Below are 21,852 nucleotides of genomic sequence, written 5' to 3' on the forward strand. Positions count from 1 at the left end.
GGCTGGGAGGTTAACCAGGAAGGCATCAGAATAACCACCTCTGCACAGTGACCACAATAAAAGTCTCAGGTCATTACAGACAGAGTGGAGGTTTTGACAGCCTCACAATGACTATAGAGTAATAGTCATTACTATAGTCAAATTTCAAATGCAGAACATAAAAATAAATATCATGTTGTACCGATGTCTTGGCCTGGTATGAAACCATTTGGGCTGGTATAAAAATACCACTCTAGGTGGCTTAACCAACATCATTTCTTTCTCACAATTCTGGAAGCTGGGAAGTCCAAAGTAAAGCATCAGCGGGTTCGGTGTCTGGTGAGGATCTGTTTCCTGATTCACAGAAGGCTATCTTTTCACTGAGTCCTTTACATGGCAGGAGGGGGAGAGGGTGATGGAACTGTGTGGGGTCTCTTTTGTTTTTATTATTTATTTATCTATATGGGGGGAGTCTCTTATATAAGGGCACTAATTCCATTCACGAGAACTGCACCCTCACAAACTAATCACCTCCCAGAGGCCACATTACCATCATACTGGGGGTAAGGATTTCAGTCTATGAGTTTGGAGGGACACAAGCATTAAGTCTAGAGCTACTACAGATAACATGCACAGAGAAAATAAATTGTGGGTTTACTTACAGGCATTTTTAAAAATCTAGAATAAGGAGAAAATCAGCCCTCAGGAATTTTCCAGTAACTAATACAAGATGCAATGAAATCATCATATTTTCTAACACCTGACTATGGTTTTATCAGCTAATACATGTCAAAGAATTTAATGAGGTTTTATTTTCCCCTGGTGGCTCAGTGGTAAAGAATCTGCCTGCCAGTGTAGAAGTCCTGGGTTCGATCCCTGGGTCAGGAAGATCCCCTGGAGAAGGGAATGGTAATCCACTCCAGGGTTCTTGCCTGGGAAATTTCATGGACAGAGGAGCCTGGTGGGCTACAGTCCATGGGATTGCAAAGAGTCAGACACAACTTAGCGACTAAACAACACCAACAAATTTAGACAAGCACAGGAAGATTGCTAAATTGAATGAAGACATGAATTTAAAAGAGAAAGTATGCAGATGCTGTTAGTTTTGAAGTAAATATTAAACAATAAGCTTGATCCTATCTGGGACTTCCCTGGTGGCTCAGATGGTAAAGAATCTGCCTGTAATGCTGGAGACCTGAATTTGATTCCTGGGTTGGGAAGATCCCCTGGAGGAAGGTATGGCAACCCACTCCAGTATTTTTGCCTAGAGAATCCCATGGACAGAGGAGCCTGGTGGGCTACAGTCCACCAGGTCACTATGGGAAAAAAGGAAGAGACAGAGAGGATTCAGTTACTTGCAGTGAGTTTCAACTGGCTGCATATTAAATTCACCTGGAGTATTTTAAAATCAGGCTGTTGTCCATGTCTCCCCACCACCCCTATTAAGTAAATCAGAGTCTCCGCGGTGGGAGCGGGAGTGGGAAGGAGTGGACACTGGTGTTTTTTTTTAAATCTTCCAAGCAATTCAAATGGGCAGTCACATGAAGAGCAACTAAGCTACCACTGGATTCCTTCTTCTCCACCTGAAACAAATTTAGGGGCACGTGTGACCCTATTTATGCTACTCCCAAATTCCCTCTCTCCTCCTGCAATGGACCAAATGTCTGTATCCCCACAAATTCATGTGTTGAATCCTAATCCCAAAATGTGGTGATATTTGGAGATGGGGACTTTGGGTGATTAGGTCATGAGAATGGAGCTCTCATGAGTGGGATAAGTGTCCTTATTTGTGGAGACAAATATTTAACTCAGGACTCAAGGAACAACTGGGGATTGTGGGAAGAAAGCTGAGCCAAAAGAAGCTCACTGCAGGATAACTGAGGGGCTAACATGCGACACTCTTGGTGAGGCAAGCACCACATGGCACCAATGATGGAGGGGTGGACAAAGTCCCCACTTTTGGGGTGTTGACCAGGGCAGGGCCATCTGAGAGGAAATGAAGGCTTTGCAGTCAAAAAATGTCTTTCCAATAATAAAATCTCCCTTTCCTCCCCAGAGAAGACTTGATTCCTAATTGGGTTGATATAGATAGTGTCTCCCTGTGGGGCAAAATTTGGGCAGGTTTGCTAGTAATCCTCTTACATGACTGCGAGTTTCCTAAGCTTAGCCTTTCTCAGCTGCGACACACAGCCTCTGTGTGTTCAGCATCTACCTGGGCTTGCACCCACCACCTGCTGCCATATTGTCCTTGCAACTCAGAGGGTGGAGGGGCACAGGGAATCAGAATCCTTGCCACATGAAGCCCATGCTGCCTGCTGTGTTGTGGGTATAAAGGTTTCTTTGTTTTCTTACCAGCTGGATTTATGGAAGTGTGGCAAGACAGCCCTGCAGCCACACTGCGCTTTGGGATTGCTTGATCACTTGATTAAACAGTAGCAATCTGTGATTATATTTTCTTTTGTGTATAATTTTTTCCTGGAGGTAACAGTTAACCTCTTTTATTAGTCACACTGTTCTAAGCATTCGGAACACATTTTTAAAAACTGTCTTTGCAAAATCAAAAATTATCTCTCAAGCCGATGCTACATTCCTAACGATTTCTCCTCCATGTCATCTTTGTTTTAATTTTCTAGTTGTATGTGAATTTTATTACCATAAGGTAATGTAAATCTCTTTTAGGAAAATGCAGTACACACGAAGATGTTTAAGCACCTAGATATGAGCCTCTATGAGACCTAACAGGGGAAAGATGTAACATAGGAATACAAAATATAAATACAATAAGTATTGAATAATATAAATGAATTGCTTACAACTAGGTGGACTAACTCAGCTTGCAACTTTCTCTGGTTTTGCACTGATGGTTCTGCTTCCCAGGAACCCTCTTAGTCTTGGGTAAGTTGGCATGGTTGGTTCCTCTCCTTAAACCATGTGGGGCCCTGTGCCTAGTGTGTCACATATACAAACTGGTGGAATCATCACCACTTTACAGATAGTAAATGCCCACTTTACAGACAGGAAGTCCAAAGGTTAGCAAGATTCAGTAACTTGGTCAAAAATATCAGAGCCACATAGGAGCTAGTATTTAAATGCTAACAATCTGACTCCAAAAACTAAACTCTGGGTTGTACCACATCAACATGATCATGCGCAAAATGCCAAGATAGCAAAAGATGCATCTACAAATATGCATTATGAATTCAAAAACGTGGAAGAGCTCTACGGTGTAGAGAGGAGCTTCTAGACGTGGAGAGGGCCTGACCTTAAGTCAGAAGAGTCAGCATCAACCATACACTCCCACCAGTGGGGCAGACGGGAGCGAGAGGGAGGGGAATAAACAGAAAGAGGTCTAACAGGGAGAAGCACAAGGCAGGCTTCTTATGATCTCAGAGGCAACTCCAGTTGTCACTGACTTTTTGTGGTAAATGTAGGGTACAAACTCCACAAGAAGTTCCCACGTCTGTGGTTGATGAGGTGTCCCTGAACATCCCTGGAATGAATTATAGTGAGGATAATTCATTCACTTTTGGAAAAGCAAGCTGAAATCACAGACAGTAGCATCACTTCTGAAGCAACAGCTTTTAGATATCTTTAAGGGTCATTGTGGCCTCTGATAAGTCTCTGGAGTGTGCATGTGAATGTGGGTTTAATCTTCTTCCTGTGGCCAATACTATCCTACGTTACCCAGGGTGACTGTCATTCAGTCACCTTACCCTGTTTGAATAATTTCAAGTCTATGTTCAAGTCACATCTCTTAATATGACTTGAACTACTTTTGCAGTAAGCAGCAAAGACCCCCATCATGATGCCACCTAACAATTTTCAAAATCATTCTGTAGAAACAGCCGGAAAAATGTGACTGCCTCAAGTCATCATCAGCATAGTGACAAATCGATTCCCACAGACATATGAAGAATCTAGCCGAAAATACAATTAAGCCCAGGAGACTACCTAACCATTTTCTTCCCTAAACTTAAATGACAGACTTAAAATGTTGCTTCAATCAAATATGTTGGCTAGTTAAATATTCCTAATTACTTGTTCACCACAAAAGGAAAAATATATATGAATTATGTACTTTTTAGAACCATGCATACATACATACATACATTTGGCCATTTTATTTATATATTTGGCATAGTTGTCTCAAGTAAGAACTTCTGAAATATTGTTTTGGGACTCTGCAATTCCTAAATGTTGAAAAAGACACAATATTAGTTATATGTTAAATTATCTTCCAGCTAAACTTAATTAATCTCAAAAACCCAGAAAAGCAATATGTTTTGATTTCAAAGCTAACTGTTTTTTCTCTGGAAAACTTCAGTCTGTGAATGACTGAACTGACAGAACTGAGCTGTCACATAATGTGGTTTGAATAGAAATAGAATGCTTTGGATTGAAGAATATCTGCTATTGTGCTTCAGAATAATCTAGTCAATTCATTCCTACATTTACATTTGAATTGCAATTTGCATAGTTTTTTTTCTCAGATGTATTTCTAAATTTTAGCTATCAAAGCCAGAATAATCTCCCAACTATAACCATAACCCAAACCACAAATACAAGCAGGTCTGTCACTGATAGAAAAGGAAATAATTTCTGCTCCAAATTAGAGAGTCTTTAATAATATTCTCAAGGCACAAAATCCACATTGCACATATCTGTATCTACAGTCACATGCACACAGACCTCGAAAATAAGACAAAAAAAAAAAAAGGAATGAACACTGTGGATATGTATGTGGTTTCCTGACAAGAAGAAATTTGGGGCAGTTCTCTCATAAGATGAAAGCAATAAAGAACTTCAGGACAGCGGGTAGATAGGGACACTGTTCCCATTTAGGTAAGCCATACCACTGAGACTAGCTATTACACACAAATTATGCCATGACTGAAAAGTCATCTCACAGCAAATCCCAATTTTCCTCAGTGACCACTCTGCTGATACTGTGTAAATCAATCTTACACAGCAAGATTCATCATTATTCAAGTACAATGAAAGAAAATCTCATTACACTATCGAAGAAGCAATTCTGTAAATACTTCTTGGATCAATATATGTAATATATTCTTAAAGATATAAAACTGGACTATGCATTAAGTTTATTCTAGCACTAATAAGATACTAACTCTTAAGGAACATCATCAATCCATGAGGACTTCCTGAATAGTTTTACATTAGACTGCCTTAGTAACAAGCCACAATAAAAATCACATCTAGACACGTCTCAGTATTGATTACATTTGTGAATAAGCAGACGTGTTTTTCAACCGATGAAAAAACATAAAACTGATGCAATGTGCCTCTGATATGATTTGAAGATAGGGAGATGTGGAAAACTGAATGTCAGTTTAGCTGGATCGTCTGGCTTTCCCAGAGCCCAAGCTCTAAGTTCAAGGTGAGTGGTAGGGGCTAGAGAAACAGACAGGTATGAAGAGTCCCAGTCAGGCAGGGAGGTGAATAAGGGGTCATTGTGATCAAGGCACACATTTATAAGCACACTGAGACGAGATCTAGGAAAGTGCCTGACAGAATAGTAAATAAATTCGGTATACAAAGGTCAGGTATACAGTGTAAGATAAAAATCAAGAGTAAGAATGTCTGAGAAATGCAGCATAAACAGTGTTTGGGAGGAGGGCAGAGATCAGACAATAAGAAATAGGAAATCTGGTCACAAGAGAAGCAGCACATACAAGGAGCCTGGATGGCAGGAGCTAATGAGAAAAACGAAGGCCAGGAACGCGATCCATCGCTGTGTCAGCCCGGGGACATTTTAAGTAGTTCCTGTAAAGCCAGGATCCAACCCCTATGACCTACTAGCCTGGGGCTTGGGGCGGGAGGATGTGGGTTCCTGGATGAAATAGGAAGCTGAGGGAGAATAGGGAAATTTGTGACTACAAAAATAAGATTACAACTTGATTGTTTTATGTGTAAGACAGAAATGTAAATATATATGTACACTCAATCTATTATCCAACTTGGACCTTAATTTTGATCTATACAAAAACCCAAACTACCACTTCCCATCTTCATTGCTAATGTTTAACAATATTTAATAATAGATAATAATAAAATACTAAACAAAAAAGCAAGAATGCCCCGTCTCTCCTTTACATGTAGCCACTTACGATTTATAAAGCTCTTTCAAAGCTTACTCATCTGACACAGATGCTATAGCCACATTTATATCCTTCTTGATGATCAAACCTTCTCTTTTTCCCAATCAACTTAGCTTCACAGGAAATATATTTTTAAAGTTTTATTGTTTGCTACTTCAAGTGTCAGATGGTTCTCCTTCAGACACATATGGAATCCTTTGATTTAATTTTGGCAAATCAATGAAAGACACATGTGTATCTTGGAACAAGTGCTATTCATTAGTATTTGATCCTTTCCCCAACTTCACACTCAGAAAAGGAAACTTACGACGTTTCTTTCATTCCAAGTCCATTGATACTAGGAATATGAGTCTCTCTAAGGAATTCAAATTCAGTCAGAGCCCTGAACCTTTTCCTTGGGGGAGCAACAACTAATGAAGAGTTTCTAACAATTTACATTGTGTGCTTTTTTCCCAGGCTAGATGGGTACTGACTAAATGGCTAAATATAATTATGTAATATTCTACTAACTGGATTTTATATTATAAAGGAATCATTTGTTTTCCTATAGATTAGTTTCACCACAGAAATTCAGTATTTCAATCAACTCCTTAAACCTTCCTAAACTTAAAGTAAAAGTGAAAGTGTTAGTTGCTCAGTCATGTCCAACTCTTTGTGACTCCATGGACCATAGCCCCCCAGGCTCTTTGTGACCCCATGGACTGTAGCCTGCCAGGTTTCTCTGTCCATAGCATCCTCCAGGCAAGTGGGTAACTATTGCCTTCTCCAGGGATCTTCCCGACCCAAGGATCAAACACTGGTCTCCCACCCTCAGGCAGATTCTTTACCAACTGAGCCACCAGAGAAGCCCTAAACTTAAATGAAGATATTAAACCATCACTTTTTTGACAGATTCTAGCAGACATCTCAAAACTGGATGGGAAACAACACTCAAATACACAGAAGGGAAATAATATGACTGGGATTCTCTTATTGAATGTACTTTATTTACAGAAGTCAGGCTGGAAAGGACTGGATTTTTTTTCAGGAGATTAAGGGTTGTCAATCAGTAATCACAAAACTGAATTAGTGGCAAAAATAGAAATACTGGAAAACTTATCTTAAATGAAAGCAAAGAGTTTAAAATCCAGAGTGTATTTTCTTGTAGGTTGTTCTGGTTATCTAATTTTAAAAATGCTCATCACTGAAAACCAATAACATGAACTTGGGACATAAAACCATCTATAAATCATAAGACAGAAATCTTCAGTGGGAAAGAGAATCAACAGAAAAATTAATGTGAATACTGGGCAAAGTATTGTGACTTTATGGACACTATTCATATTAAAAGATATTTAGAAACGCTGCTGATTGGATACATACCCATCCCTTTCAAAATACACTAGCAGTTTATTATTGTGCCTGCATTTAACATTTCTGTTCCCAGTGTCATAGCAAATCTAGCTCTCCATGATGTCTGTTGTCCTTCAGGAACTTAAGGCAGATCCTAGTGGTCTTCACTGAGCCTAGGAAAGCGATGACTTGTTCTAGCTCTTCACTGAGCACTCCTGGTCCTGTGCCAGGCACCGGAAGGAAAGCCACATGGTCCGTTCAATTCTCTGTCTCCATGTATTTCATGATTGAACAAGAAGCTAGAGCACACAGAGAGAGGAGCCATAAAAGGCATGAATTTCAGAATTCTGATGGGCACTTCTACTCTATCGAATCCCTACTGAGAACAGATGTCCTCAATAAACAAAACACTGAGGGAAAATTATTTATATGAGAATGGAAGTGTTAATATAGGAGTAATTTACTGATGTCTTGGTTATGAAAGGTTATGAAAGCTGGCTTAGGTTTTGTAATAAACATAGGTCTCAATGTTACATTCTGGTGATACATTCTACATGACTTCTTTTTAAAAAACTATAATAAGGATTATTATTGCACTGCTACATTCAAGTCAAATTAACTTTAATTAACACTAATAAATTAAAGACTAATGCCAAGTTTTAGAGATTTAACACATGCAGCAAAGTGGTTTCTTTAAATTTCAGATTAAATTTAAGTAGAATATATTTATATATTCTACAATATACATGAGTATCTAATATGAGGTCTAAACTGCACCTACAGTTTACAGTACTGTATTATGCACTTTAAAATATTTTAAAAGGGTAGTCCTCATGTTAAGTGTTCTTTTCACAACATGCAAATATACACACAAAAGAACACAAGGAAATTTTTAGAGGTGGTATACATGTTCATCACCTTTATGTAGTGACAGTATCAAAGGCATATGTGCATGTCTGAACTCATCAAAATTTATAGATTAAATAGATGTGAAATTTATATGTCAATTATGCCTCAATAAAGCTTGAAAAGAATTATAGAGAAAAATAAAGCAAGGCAAAGGGATAGTTATGGGTGTGTGTGGGTTGAGAGATTTCAAGGTAGAGTGATCAAGGAAACCCTTTCTGATTTGTTGTTGCTGTTGTTCAGTCACTAAGTCATATCCAACTCTGCGACCCCATGGACTGCAGCACGCCAGGATTCCCTGTCCTTCACTATCTCCTGGAGTTTGCTCAAACTCATGTCCATTGAGTTGGTGATGCCATCCCACCATCTCATCCTCTGTCGCCCCCTTCTCTTTTCTGATTAGTTGACATTTAATCAAAGACCTAAAGGAAGTGAGCAAACCACAGAAATATCTGGGATAGACTGTTCCAGACAAAGGCATCAGATATTGCAAAGGACCACATGTGAGAACACCTAACATCAATAGCCCAGAGGTCTGTGTGGCTGGAGTAGGTGGTCCAGGAGAAGATGAACAGGGCACAAGACCAAGGGCCAGACCATTTGACACTTTGCAGACTGGATCTCGGTTTTTTAGACACAGTGTGATTGAAGCCATTATATTACTTTCAACAAAGATGTAATGAGATCAGGTGCAAGTTTTTAAAGGTCACTGGCAGCCGAGTGGCGGCCAGCCCAAACAAGTAAGAATGGAATTACAAAGACCAGGAGCTAATATCCGCAACCTCTAGGAGACAGGATGGTGATTCTCTTGGGGTGCAGTGGATGTGGTGAGACATGGTTGGATGAGGCATAAACACATTTTGAAGATAGAGCCAACAGGCTTACAGATGGATTAGATGTGAAGTGTGAGGGGAAGAAAGGTAACGGGGGATGCCATGGTTTTTGCCTCAGCACTGAGGTGAACTATTGTGTTATTAGCTGAGCTGGTGAACAAAGGCAAGAGAAGATGTTTGTTTGTTTTGTGGGGAAGATAGGAAATAAGATTTTGGTTCTAGACATAAAATTTAAGATCCCTAATAAATATCCAGCTGTTGACTATTTTGTCTGGAGTCTGGAAGTCTTAGAGTAGGAAGGAAGGTGCTTAGGTTTTTGTGTTTCTGCTCTTCTATACAAATGACAAATGTCAACAATAAGAGTAGTTGTGATATTTGAAATAAAAATCCACAGGGCTGTCTCTACACCAGTAATCCCTCCAGAAGACTGATAAGACCTTGTGGTCATTTGATGCCCAAAGAGTCAAGACTCTTGGTAAAAATCTAGATTATTCAAAGCAGAAAGGATGCTTAGACAAGCTCCCACAGTGGATTAAACTTCCAAGGCAGAGACTCAGTGGCTTACCAGGCTAGGTAACTGGTCCTCTAAATAGCCTCTACGTTTCCTGCACAATGAAGTCCAAGGAAACATGCAAAGAAACCATATTCAATTATATTCAGCAGAACTCTGCCTCTGAAGAGACAGTGGCTCAGCAGCACTCACTCTCTGGCTCTGGCTCATCTCTTAGATGCACAGCGCCCGGGCTTAACGTATGCCAAACACATTAAGTTTCCAATGTGCTATATTCTCTCTCACGTGCTACTTCTCTGCCTGAAACACTTCTTTCCCATCAGTCAGCCTGGCTGATTCTAACTCTCCATCATAATGCCTTCCTGAGCACAATGGGTTCATGCATCTGGTTTACCCACCAAAATGCAAGTTCACTGATGACAATAACTTTATCTTTTATATTTGTGTTTCCAGAATCTCACAAATATGGGAAATACTGGATAAATGTTTGGTTAATGGACAAATGGAATTATGGGTGTTTAACCAGGGCTACTGGCTATCTAGTTGGTGCACTGCCCTCTTGGCATATCTACAGACCATAAACTGAGAATTCCAGAAGGTACTGAAGCATCTCTTGCAACCTAACATCTTTTGAGGACATATTATATGGAATGGAATGCTATAAAGCACAGCCTAGCTGGGACTGTCCCAGAATTCAGAAACTTGTTTTCCATCACTTAAGGCAGGATGAGGATTCTGGTCCAATAAGATCCTTCCAGAGCAAAATGGAAAAGTTCACAAGGCTGAGACATTGAGAAGGTCAGCTTTGAAAAGTGCACCGCTTTTCCTCCCCATCACACTCCCATCCCCTTTATGCTCCAGAGGAAAATAGAAACACATAAAATGCCTGAAGCAAAACTGAACTAGAAGAGTAAACACTGGGTGAGATGGCAAACACATAAAAATATAAGTAATACAAAACACTGTGAATTAAAAGAAACCAAAGAAATACAAAGCAGTACCAGAAGGCAAATACATGTTGCCGGCAAGTGACCTAAAGACAAACACAAAGATCAAAGAAAACCTTGCAGTGAAATAAGCAGAAATCATCAGGATTATTTCCACTCAAGGAAATGTGTGTCAAATGAAAATAAGTTAACCTAATCTAGTACCAAAAGGCAATAAAGATAATTTCAAATAATATCGTTCAAGAATCAAAACAAAATTAGATGACATTTAAATAAAAGCCTCCTTTATTGAAGCAAGGCAACACAGTAGAGATAGAAAATGCAAGCCCCTTGGTAATGTAATATCTTAGAAAGTAGACCTAAAACTAAAGAAAGCCCAAAATAATCCCATAAGAAAATGAAAATATTCAGCAATCAAAGCAAGATGGGAAACTATCATGAGAAGTGCATAACTACAACAATGATAAAAATGTAAAAGAGAAGGCTTCTATGTTAATGCTCATGAAAACCAAATGTGAATGATGAAAATATTGTACTTCTGCCTCAAGGAAATGAGCTGATTGTTTAACCCTTTGTCCTAACAACCTAAATTTCCTGTAACTCAGAAAAAGGACCCCGAAACTATGATTCTCATAACTGTCCAGTCATTCAATACACAAAGTAAAGCAGGTCACCTTCAGGACATAAACACATTCTCATACACAGAAAAGAAGAGAAAGAAGAAAAAAAGAGTTTATTTCAATTATGGCACTTGGCTTAGGAAATGTAAAACATCTTAGAAAAGCTACTTGTTACAGAAGTGGAATCTGAGCTGGGTAAGATTAGGTGACCTCCCGAGACCCCAGACCGAGCAGTGTGAGAGAGGGATGAAGCCTCCTGCCCCTGCACACCATTCTGTCCAGCACAGGATGAGCTGCTGTGATACACGCCATCTCAACAGCAGGGAGTCAGCCCAACACGAAAGGTCACCTTTCTGGGACATCATACTTTTTATCATATGAAATTCTAACCTAAATGGAAAGAAATCAGTGCAATCTGGAATAAAGAAAAAGATGGCATCTCTAAATACAAACATTCTCTTTTTTCCCCATCTTACCAATAATAAGGATTGTTCTAAAGTCCCTTCCAATTTTCAGAATAGTGTTTAAACAAATGTATGTGTTTAACGGAGGACACTAAAGGTTTTCATCAAACTGCTGTCATCACCATGAAAGCTACCTCCTTCTACAGACTCACTCAGCACCTCCTGACTAGGGCCCAGCACAGCATGCATTTCAAAGGGGACCCCAAATTTCAAAGCAACCAGGACCTCATGGATACTACTTCTTTGCCTCCCCACCAGAAAAGAAACTATCCTGGGAATGTTTCCACTTTAGGGTCTTTTTTTCTCTCTTACAGCTATGCTTTTATATTATTGAAACATATCAAAACAAAAATGGAAGGCTTTTCTTGAAAGCCTTGCATAACAGAATTTCATATTTTTTTTAAAAAACTTACATATATTTATATATGTAGCTCTAATTTTTCAGATATTAATATTTTGTACACCTAAAATGAATACAATGTTATATGTCAATTATATCTCAATTTGTTTAAAAAACGGAGTGGAATGAATGGAAAAAAATATTAATTTGACCATTTCATTTATTCACGAAATATTTGCCGAGTGCTTATTCTAAGAGCTGGAGACAGAGTAGTAATAGTCAACAAAATAGCCAATATTCCAGCCCTGGGTTCGATCCCTGGGTTGGGAAGATCCCCTGGGGAAGGAAAAGCTACCCAGTGTTCCAGCCTGGGGAATTCCATGGACTGTATAGTCCATGGGGTCGCAAAGAGTCAGACACGACTGAGCGACTTTCACTTTCACAATGGGGCATCTATCCTAGTTAGGAGAGACAGACAAGCACATAAACAAATAAATATATATCTCAGGTGGTGTCAAGTGCTATGAACAAAGAGCAAAGAGTAAAGGGCCAGACAGAATGGGAAGCAGTGCTGTTTTATATCTGGTAGTTAGAGAGGGTCTCTCTGATCAAGTGATCCTGAGCAAAAATATGAAGAAAAATGGGTCTAGACAAGCAAATAGCTCAGGTGCAGCAGGTGGGAGAGTATTCCAAGCTGGGGGCACATGCAGGTGCAAAGGTGGGTAAAAAGCAGGGAGACTGGGATGAGGAGAGAGGATGAGTGAACCAAGAAAAGCAGGAAATGGTTCAGGGCGGCAGTCAGGGCCCAGGTCGGAAGAAGGCCCTGTAGGCAATGGCAAGAATTTGTGTTTTATTCAGAATGAGATGGTAGCAAAAGAATGATGTGATCTAACTGGTGTTAGATTTAGGTGTTTCCTAAAGACCCTCTGGCTGCCAGGTAGAAAACAGACCAAGTCAGAGAGAGGGCTGGTGGCTTGGGGTGGCAAGAACAGAAGCTGGAAACTCGTCTGGAAACTTCTGTGATGACTGGAGGCAGAGGGGGCAGCAGCTGAAATGGAGAAAGGGTGGGAGGCCAAGGGCAAAGGTGGACCATGCAGTCAGATTCTGGATGTGTTCGTCCCAGGCGAGCCGACAAGATCTGCTAATGGTTTGGATGTAGATGTGAGTAAAAGACAAGTGTGGAGGATGATTCCTAAGGATGTGAAGTTAGTATCTGCAAAGTTGCAGTTGCTACTTAGCAACCGGGGAGCCTGGAAAAGCAGCAGAATGTTGTGGAGAAGGTGAGGAGGCAATTTTGGACTTATTAGTTAGATATGTCACTGATTGTTTGAATACAGACATAAGGTACCAATCAGTAGAATATGATTTGCTTCACTTAAAATTAGAAGCATATTCCCAGGTATCCCCAAATCTTTTTGAATTAACCTCGATACACTGTGGGTATGCCACTGTGTTAATGTTATAAAAACTTACTGGTACATCTTTACTTTTGCTTCCTACCTCAATATCAAGTTTCCAAAACTGGAAATGTCACCAAACACAAGCCTTTTAACAGGTGACTGAGAATGACAGGTTATAAACACCTCCAAGGAGTCAGCTTTTCTTACCAGGCATTATTTAAGTTATGCAGACACTCCTTCCTGCCAAAAGTCTTCCTACTGCCACCTTTCACGGAGTCTGATGTTCCTCCACTTTAAAAAATGTAATTATTCCCTCTTAACCATGTGTTACTCTTACTCAAATTCCATTATAAATATAAGAACATTTATGTATACTTTCTTTCAATGGAGACATTTCTTGTTCATTTTGGCATAGTGTAGGGTCCTCTTGCTAGAAATAATTAGAAAGTGGTGGGGGCTTGAGAGGAGGAAGAGAAGATAACCCAACAACAGTGGGGTTTTAGATGAGCCAACAGAATCGGAGACAAGTGCCAAACTCCTCCCTGACACAGACGGAGCTGAGAAACCTGCAGGCGGGGGCTCACACTCTCCTTCTCCGCATAGATGGATCCAAGACCTGATCACGGACACAGGTGATGGCTTCCCACTGATCTCCAGGGCAGCCTCCTCCTCTGGACTCTAACTGCCTGTTCGATGCCTCCATTTGAACGTCTCACTGATGCACCACTTCTGTGTTCTGTTCTGTCTCTGAGAAACATTATTTTCCCAAAGCCCGTTGGCATAGTTCACTTCCATTTAGCATTCACATCTCAGCTCAAATCTTCCTTCCCTGAGGAAGGCTCCCCTGACATCAAGGCCAGATGGAGTACCCCCTTGTGGCCTCCCACATGCTCCCCTCCGAGCACTTACTCTGTTCATAATTATAGATTACTTGGGTAAGTATCTGCTCAATGTCAGGGTCTTCACCAGACTCCAAACCCCTTAGAGCAGATGCATATCTCTGCTGCTCACTGCTATGTACACTGCCAGATTTGAGCTCTTGGCTGATGCACAAGGAGCACTCAAACATTTGGTGAATAAATGAATGAATGCTGTGTTTGTGTGTTCAGACATGAAGTTAAAGGGTCCCTGATGAAGCAAAGACTCTAAGGTACGTCGCGTTTGGGAGAGACATCAGTTTTACTACGTTGAATTGAGAAAGTTAAATAAGGTTGATGGAAATTTGTTCTTGTATTTGCTTTGGGTTTTATTTATCTTACCAGGCATCAATATTATTCTGTACCTCTTAGAGTCAGAGGACATGGAAGGGAGAAATCAATAGCCCCAAGCCAAAAAAAATAAAGTTACTGAATCCTTTGTTAGATAAGCAGACACTGAAAGAGGAGCTCTCGAACATTTATCTTATCTACAAGAAAGAAACACTAGTCCATAAACATTAGAAGCATAGGGAAAGGAGACTCTTAAAAACTTTCTACAAAGATCAAACCAAAAAAAAGAAGTCAAACTCATAGAAGCAGATAGCAGAATAGTAATTGTCAGAGGCAGGGGGAAATAGGTAGAAATTGGTAAAAGGGTACAAATTTTTGCTACACAATGAATAAGGTAGAAGGAGCTAAAGAATAACACAGTGGCTATAGTTGATAACACTTTTCTGTATAAATGAAATTTGTTGACAGAGTAGAACTTAAGTGTTCTCGCCAAAGGAAAAAAAGAAGCTATATTTGTGAGGTAATGGATATGTTAATTAACTAACTGGAGGGAATCCTTTCACAATGTATCGTATATTAAATCACCACGATGTACACTTTAAATATCTTACAATTTTATATGTCAATTATACCTCACTTTATCTGAAATTTAAGAAAAGAAAAATCTTTCTACAAAGCTAAGGCAAGTCTGAATGTACAATTTAAGATTATTGACTGTAATTGATTTTCTTCTCAAAGGGGTTTTTCCTACGAGTGCAAAAAAACAATTACTCAATTGTAAGAGATTTCATAGTTTCATCAGGTCCATAGTCACATTACTTTTCCCAAGATGTTAAATTCCTCCACTTCACAATCTCCTGCTTTAGGGATTTCAGCGCTATGGCCTTTGGTTGTAATGGAAATTCAGTTTTCCTTTTGTTCTGTGTTCATTCCTCTCTCCCTCCCCACAACACTAAAATGTGGCTGTACCTTAGTCTTAACCTTTAATAACAGCTAGAGTAGTTTAACATCGAAAACAATTTCAACCACCAATTTCTAGACCTAAGCCATCAGCTTGGATCCAGAAAACAGAAGAATGTAGAGGACAAGGATAGTAATATAAGATACAAAGATTATTAACAATCAGCAGTATTTTCCATTTTTAAAAAATCTCATATCCCAAGTACATACCCCATTTCTTTTTGGCAAGATCTAACTCTGTCTGCAACTGTATATGAATATTTAAACACACAAATTCATAGCACTCTCTTAGCCACTCAAATATAACCGTAAGATTGATTTTCCTTAATGGAAATCAGATATGAACTCCACAGAACTCAAGTTTCCACTCTGGCTGTGTATATCCATCACATACAACTCCTGTGAAACAGATTCACATAGCAGATCCCAAGACCCTGTTGTCATTAAAGATCCATTTTTAGTGAAAACAGTGAGGAAAGATAGGAAAAACAAGCATGCAAAAATGCATATTAGTAGTTTTTTAAAAAGACTCAACTTTCTAAACATAATTTAAAATGTTCAAATATATCCATGCCATATGTTTGTGCAAAAGTGAAGAATTTGTCAAAGACACACTTGTGATACATTAAAAGAGACTTCTGAGAGTGGTTAATGTTTGATACCTCCTTCATCAGATGGTCTTGTTACCTCACTGCAGCATGAAAAGCTACGGTAAATCTCGGATATTTCTGATTTGTCATCTCCCAGACCTGTACCAAAAGTACTGCTCGAGTAAGACCGAGACCGTTGTCTCCTATAAAGATTCGCCTTTTCTATATTGGAGGGAAAATATTCATATTTGTGATTAAGTGACTTGAAGAACAAAGAAACCAAAAAAAATTACTTAAAAATTTAAAATGGAAGAAAAGTAATCCCTCATTAAATTACAACCACAAAGCTCAGGTATTATAAATTCTAGCCATCTATTCCCAAACTTCAGCACATGTTATCAACAACACAAATGACTTAATGATCATTCACACTCAGTTTGGTCTAAAATTTAAAGGAGAGATGAGGGATGGGAAATTGACAAGAACTAAGAAAACACTGGCACATTAGTAAATTCCTATCAAAGGTTTGGTTATAAATAGTTCTTTTCAAATATCACCAATGATAGAGCATTTGTTGCCTTTTCTTTATTTTTAGAAAATTTAGATGATAATTTGGCTGATTATGTGGATCAAATTACTATAAAAATATTGGAATTCCTACTTTGCCTTGGGCTTTCAATTTTGTTAATGTTAACAATTAAACTTGGAGTCACAATTGGGGGCAGAGAAGGACCTAATTGATAGATCTATTTATATGTTTAAAATAGTCACATAACTGTCAAATCTTCAGTTTGCTAAATGCAGTCTGAAAGCCTACAAAGATCAACCCTTGCTATCGCTATACCCAAATATCCAAACCATTTGGGTTTTACTTTTAATTATAAACACACAGTTGAAGTTAAAAGTCAAATAAACTTCCTATGTAAACTACAAATTTTGCATTTTATAAAAACTCAGAGAGAAATTTTCAGGATACTTGAAAACCTATTTTAAGACATTCACGATGCTATGTAGAAAATCTCTCCTCTGTTTTAAATAAAAGTCTTCAAAGAATTCCTTAAATTAAATAACTATATCTTTAAAATGTTGTGCTTTTCATAAAACAAATCTTTATGTTAGCAATTTAGTGCAGTCCAAATAGGTGCATTTCAAAGCCCAGAGAACTTCTAAAATCATATTCACTAATAAAGAGGAAGTGTAAGTAAGCTCTAGACACCTTTAAAATAAATCTAGAACTAATCTAAGATATATTAAAAAGCTCTTTTGTAAGTTTTGTTTTCATAAATGATTAGTGGCATATTAAATAGCACAGCAACTTTCTTCATTTTTCGAAGCCCAAACTTAAAAATTTACATTACACAGAAGGCACAATGAACCTGCACAGCTCATAGCGGCTTCACTTTGAGGACAAACACCATGTAAATGGGGAGGAACTCAAAATGTAAGCAGTACCAGAAAGCATATGTAGACTTCTAGACTGAATATTGTCTTCCAGGGGATCAATGTCGAAGATGGAGCCAGGATCTGTGCGCCAAACTTTGAGGTCTTTTACCAAAGGAAGAAATCAACAAATCAAGAATGAATTAAAAAAAAAAAAAAAGTCAGCACCCAAGAGAGTCAAACAAAAGTCTGAAAAGGGGCATATGCAAAAAGCAAGCACGTAATATAGGCAAACCAACTGTGCAGCAGACTTCAGAGAACGGAGGGATATTCATACTCGCAAGATTTGCTAAGAAAACCTTGTGATAAAATATAAGTTGCCTGGTTTATTCTTTGTTGACCTTCCACAGGGAGCCTGTGACTTACCACACATGCACACCACACCACTCCCCACATTCCCAAACCCTCATCACTCATGCTCTCCACACACTGAAACAGGGAAAATGTTGGGTTAAAACTCCTGATTAAGGACATGCGAGTAATTCGTAAGTGGCAACTAAAACGTTTTTGTCTAAGAAAACAAAAAAAAAATAAAAAAACTTCTCTCCCTACAACAGAAACAAATGTTGAACAAATTGAAAAAAATCAGTAACTTTCCTTTCCTTTCTTAGCTTTTAGTACAAACCTTGCTCACTCTGTCACCATTCAACACTATGTTCCTAAGATTTTCCCTGGATGACAAGAAAGAACAGCAGGTTGAGGCTCCTTTCTCTCTGATTTGTGAGACTTTCAGACAGCTCTATTCTCCCAGTTCAGAAATAATAGTCAAAAAAATATAAGCTACTCACGTTGTGGAAGCCATCAGAATCTCTCAGGCATGTCTATTTGACATCAAAGGATCTATATGGGGTTACTTCTGCTCTGTTACCCATGCAGACAGTGTCTGCAGTACAATTACTGATCAGTACATAAGGTGAAAGTGAAAGATGCTCAGTTGTTTCTGACTCTTTGCGACTCCATGGTCTGTTCCATGGACTTCTCCAGGCAAGAATACTGGAGTGGGTAACTGTTCCCTTCTCCAGGGGATCTTCCCAACCCAGGCATCAAACTCAGGTCTCCTGCATTGCAGGCAGATTCTTTATCACCCGAGCTACCAGGGAAGCCCACAAAAGCTAAAGGGAAACAAAATAATTGCTTAATCTTCATTATCACCTATGTCTGATATTTGGGTTGCTTCTTTGCATAGCAAGTAGGAACACTCCAAGACCAGAAGGTTATTAAAGACAGAATGTCCAACTACAGAATGAATCTGCAACAACACCTGGAAAGGCCATGAATTTCCTCCAACATGGTGCAAACAACAACACTTTGCCTTTGGTCCACTTTCACCTGGGCACCACGTCATGCATTTGAGGAGGGGTCCGATGAATAAGGAAGCGAATTCCATTAATAAAAACAGGGAAAGCACAATCTTTTTGACTCTGCAGACCTGCCAAGCAGGCCAGTCAGCTTACCAACAATGATTCCAGGTCTCCTGTCCATCTCCACGATGTGAGGATGGACACCTTTATAGGCGGCATCGCTGACGACCTGGGTGTTCCTTCTCACTCGCTCTGTCACAGGGTCATCCACAACAGGAGTAAAGCCCCTTCCCTTTGTCTTTTCAAAATCTTCATGATATTTCACCTGAAAGAGGGAAAAACCATAGTAACTCAAACTGAAATTTCCTGAATGCTCCACACCTCACAAAATTTGAATATAAAGACAGTTATTATACCAGCTGCATCTAGATTATTTTCTATACAAATGTATTTTTTCCAATTATTCCAAAAATAATCTATGAAATTTCAGTTTCCTAGCATCAGATATCAAGTGCTGACATTTTCACAATGTTTTCCATCATTACAGTTAGCAGCTCTTTTAATATATAAGCTTGTATATAAGTAAGAAGTGTTGAAAGATTTATTTTTCAAATCCTAGTTACTTTCTAAAATGTACTCACTTAGGTATAAGTTAATTTCCTATCTCTTAAACTGAAGTATGCAATAAAATGATAAGCTATTTCTATACAATTATTTAAGAAAGCAATATTATTTAAAATTAGATTAAGAGAGCAAGTTACAAATAACCATATACATAATCTTTGTATATAGTTACAAAAACATAATACTTCAAAACACGTGTTTTTTGCATTCTGAAATTAGGTTAGGGTGATGGTTGTTTAACTCTGTAAATTATACTAGAAACCACTTTGTATACTTTAAATGGGTGAACTTTATGGTATATAAAATATATCTCATGACACTGTTTTTTAAAAAATACATATTTTTATATTCTTTAAACATGTAAACACACCAAACTTCACCTTAATATTAATTGAAAAAAAAGTCCAAGCAAGTATCTTCCATAAAATGCATTTATAGTAGTAGTCATGTTAGAAATAAAAACACACCCCAAAAAATCACTGAGAAAAATTATTTTATTAGACTAAGTATTTCCCGTACATGTCAGTAAGACTAGAAAGTTCCCCCCAAAGGCTGGGCCCATGGGCCTTTCCATGCTTTGTTAGTTATCCAGATTAATGGTGAACAACGCTGTCGGTGCACTGGGTGCTGCCACTCCTTAGTACGTTTTAGTCATGGATGGAGGACCCGTTGGACCCTACCATTGAAATATGATTTTGAGCTTCTTTGACATGTCTGAGACCAGGTGTATCTAAAATCAGACTTGGTCTCCCTTTCATCTGTTTCTGGTCCTGGGTATATTTTACCTGCAAAGTAAATCATTAGAACATACTTAACAAAAATACAGCTATAATTTAAAAATTACATAAGTTTTTCAAGCTTTCCAAATGAGTGAGGCATATACAACTTCCCAGGCAACTTTTTTAGTGAATTACATTTCCTTCTAGAATAATGAGCTAAAATTTTACTCTTGATGGTCTCCTTTAAAGGCTACAGCAAAGATGACCTAAATCTCTCTACCAACTGAATACAAATGTGTAAGTGACCAACATCCACTAACCATGAGTCTGTAAAAGTGGGAAATACTTTATCAATAGAGAAAATCCAAAACTAAATGGAACCTAAATTTCTTTTTCTGTTTCTCTATTTCCCCATTTTCCACCATAACACTGTGGAAGCATGCATAACAAACACACCTCTATGAATATTTCCTTCCTTTTATTTGACCAGAGCAGATGGTAAGAATCATTAAGTATCCATCTTAGGTTCCCTCTAAACAGCCACAGCTTAAAGGCAATTTATGTTGAATACAGTCAGCATCTCTGGGCAGAAATGCCATTAGAGAGCTGCACAGTTTAAAATCTAAATGCTGATTCCCAGGCATAAAGCTCTTTCTGACATCTGACTATCAGAACACTGCTTTTTGTGAAGCTGATTCTGTATAAGATCAGGATACAGATTATTGCAAACAGGAGGGCATATGTGCACTCAGAACGGAAGCCCTGGTATTTCCTGAGAGAAGGCACACTCCCCAAATAAGACACTGACATGCAACATGGAACTTCAGTGAGTAACCAATTTCTATGTTAAATATATTTAAAGATTGTTTTTTCCTCTAAGTCCTTACTTTGGAGTAATGATTCATTTCTTATTTTGTTTTGCAGAGAGGACTTAACAATCAACATTCAATGGAATACATCTGTAAAATGATAATTGTTTAACTTATACATCAAAGACTACCACTTTCAAAGACACTGGCTAAAATAACATGATTCATTGTTTAAATGAACATAATTCAGTTTAAAACGAAACTTTAAATATAAGTGTTGGTCACATCTGGAAACATCAGTAGGGTTCAGGACAATGTAAAGTTAAGACAGTGGCGGCTTTCAGATGTCATCTGAAATAACACATGTACTTTCTGCATATCTTACAAAAGCTTCTTGGTCTGCAAATAAATAATAAAGGACATGTCCTTCATGATATGATAGCCCCAAGTGAATAAAACAACTTGCCGAACTAATATTTTCTTGATTCTTCTTTACTCTTTCCATTTCAGGAGTTACACTTAAAACTGTAGCTCTTCCCATCTGAGATTTATAATAAACCTATCATTTTGGAAAACAAAAAAACACAGCACTGTGAATCAATTCAACTAAACAAGAGTCTCATAGTACTTATTTTAAAGAGCTAAGCAAGGATAGGAAGCTGCGGGGGGTGGGGGAAGGAGGCTAGCAGAGGTCTTTGTTGTTGTTTAGTCACTGAGTCATGACCAACACTTTGCGATCCCATCAACTGT

At 38.5% G+C, this 21,852-nt stretch overlaps 1 protein-coding gene across 3 annotated transcripts in view; it reads right to left on the reverse strand.

The window, feature by feature from the left end:
* The window catches only part of NEBL (nebulette), a 363,259-nt gene that overhangs the window by 11,685 nt on the left and 329,722 nt on the right, over window positions 1–21,852 (reverse strand). Inside the window, exons 22-26 of one of the 3 annotated variants that reach the window (XM_081556673.1) lie at window positions 21,569–21,661; window positions 20,255–20,359; window positions 19,104–19,275; window positions 17,662–17,754; window positions 16,282–16,431 (exon numbers count right to left, since the gene is read on the reverse strand). In XM_081556673.1, coding sequence (XP_081412799.1) covers window positions 16,282–16,431; window positions 17,662–17,754; window positions 19,104–19,275; window positions 20,255–20,359; window positions 21,569–21,661 — 613 coding nt within the window. The remainder of the gene's footprint in view (window positions 1–16,281; window positions 16,432–17,661; window positions 17,755–19,103; window positions 19,276–20,254; window positions 20,360–21,568; window positions 21,662–21,852) is intronic. The other 2 variants (XM_081556674.1, XM_081556675.1) reach the window with 2 other exon arrangements.

The sequence above is a fragment of the Giraffa tippelskirchi genome, chromosome 13, assembly GCF_054371585.1.
Source record: "Giraffa tippelskirchi isolate mGirTip1 chromosome 13, T2T-mGirTip1v1.2.pri, whole genome shotgun sequence".
In the NCBI taxonomy this organism is placed as follows: domain Eukaryota; kingdom Metazoa; phylum Chordata; class Mammalia; order Artiodactyla; family Giraffidae; genus Giraffa; species Giraffa tippelskirchi.